General features: G+C 72.5%; 1 protein-coding gene across 1 annotated transcript; it reads right to left on the reverse strand.

The window, feature by feature from the left end:
* Window positions 1-278: 278 nt before the first annotated feature.
* On the reverse strand, window positions 279-766 carry LOC124375128 (proline-rich protein HaeIII subfamily 1-like; the record flags this gene model as incomplete). The annotated part of the gene is made up of 1 exon (XM_046833236.1): window positions 279-766. A coding segment is annotated over one exon (488 nt), but the record flags the coding sequence as incomplete, so codon positions are not given.
* Between the last annotated feature and the right edge of the window lie 56 nt (window positions 767-822).

Consider the following 822-nt stretch of genomic DNA (forward strand, 5'->3'; position numbering starts at 1 on the left):
GGGTTTTTGGGGGGTTTTGGGGTTTTTTTGGGGTCTGGGGGGGGTTGGTGGTGGGGGGGGGGGGGGGGTGGGGGTGGGGGGGGGGGGGGGGGGGCTTTGGTTGGGGGTGGGGGGGGGGGGGGCTGGTGGGGGCTGGGGGGTTGGGGGGGCTTGGGGGGGGGGGGTTTGGGGGGTTGGGTTTTGGGGGGGGGGGGGGTGGGGGGGGGTGGTGGGGGGGGGGGGGTGGGTTGGGGGGGGGTTTTGGGGGGTGTTTTGGGCCTGTTTGTTGGGGGGTGTGCCTGTGTGGGGGGCTGGTGGTGGGCTGGGTGTGGTTTTCTGTTGGTGGGGGTTTCTGTTGGGGGGTGGGCTGGGGGTGGTGGGCTTCTGGGGGGGTTGGGGGTGTGCCCGGCTGTCCCCTTCTCTGCCTTTGGCTTGGGGGGTGTGTGGGGGGTTGGGGTGGTCCCCGCTGCCCCTGGTTGGGGTCTGGGGGTGGGTGGGTGGGGGCTTCTTCTGGGTTTGGGGTTGGGGGGCCTGGGGGTCGGGGTCTGTTGGGGGCCCCTTTTTGGGTTTTTCTGTGGCCCGTGTGGTGGGGCTGGGTGCTGTTGCTGGGCTGGTTGGCTGGGGGGTCTGGGTTTCTGGGCCTGCTGGGTGGGGTGGCCTGGGCTGGGGGGGTTCTTTTGGGGGGGCTCCCCCTTGGGGGGGTGCTGCCCGGGGGGGGGCTGGGGGCGGGGCCCCTTGCTGGGGTGCTGGGGGGGGGGGTCTGGGGGCTTGTGGGCTGGGGGGGCGGCTTGGGGTTTTGGGGGGCGTGTGGGTGGCCCCTGGTCTTCTGTTGGTCTGGTTGGG

Source organism: Homalodisca vitripennis, unplaced genomic scaffold (genome assembly GCF_021130785.1).
Source record: "Homalodisca vitripennis isolate AUS2020 unplaced genomic scaffold, UT_GWSS_2.1 ScUCBcl_13763;HRSCAF=24139, whole genome shotgun sequence".
Taxonomy (NCBI): Eukaryota; Metazoa; Arthropoda; class Insecta; order Hemiptera; family Cicadellidae; genus Homalodisca; species Homalodisca vitripennis.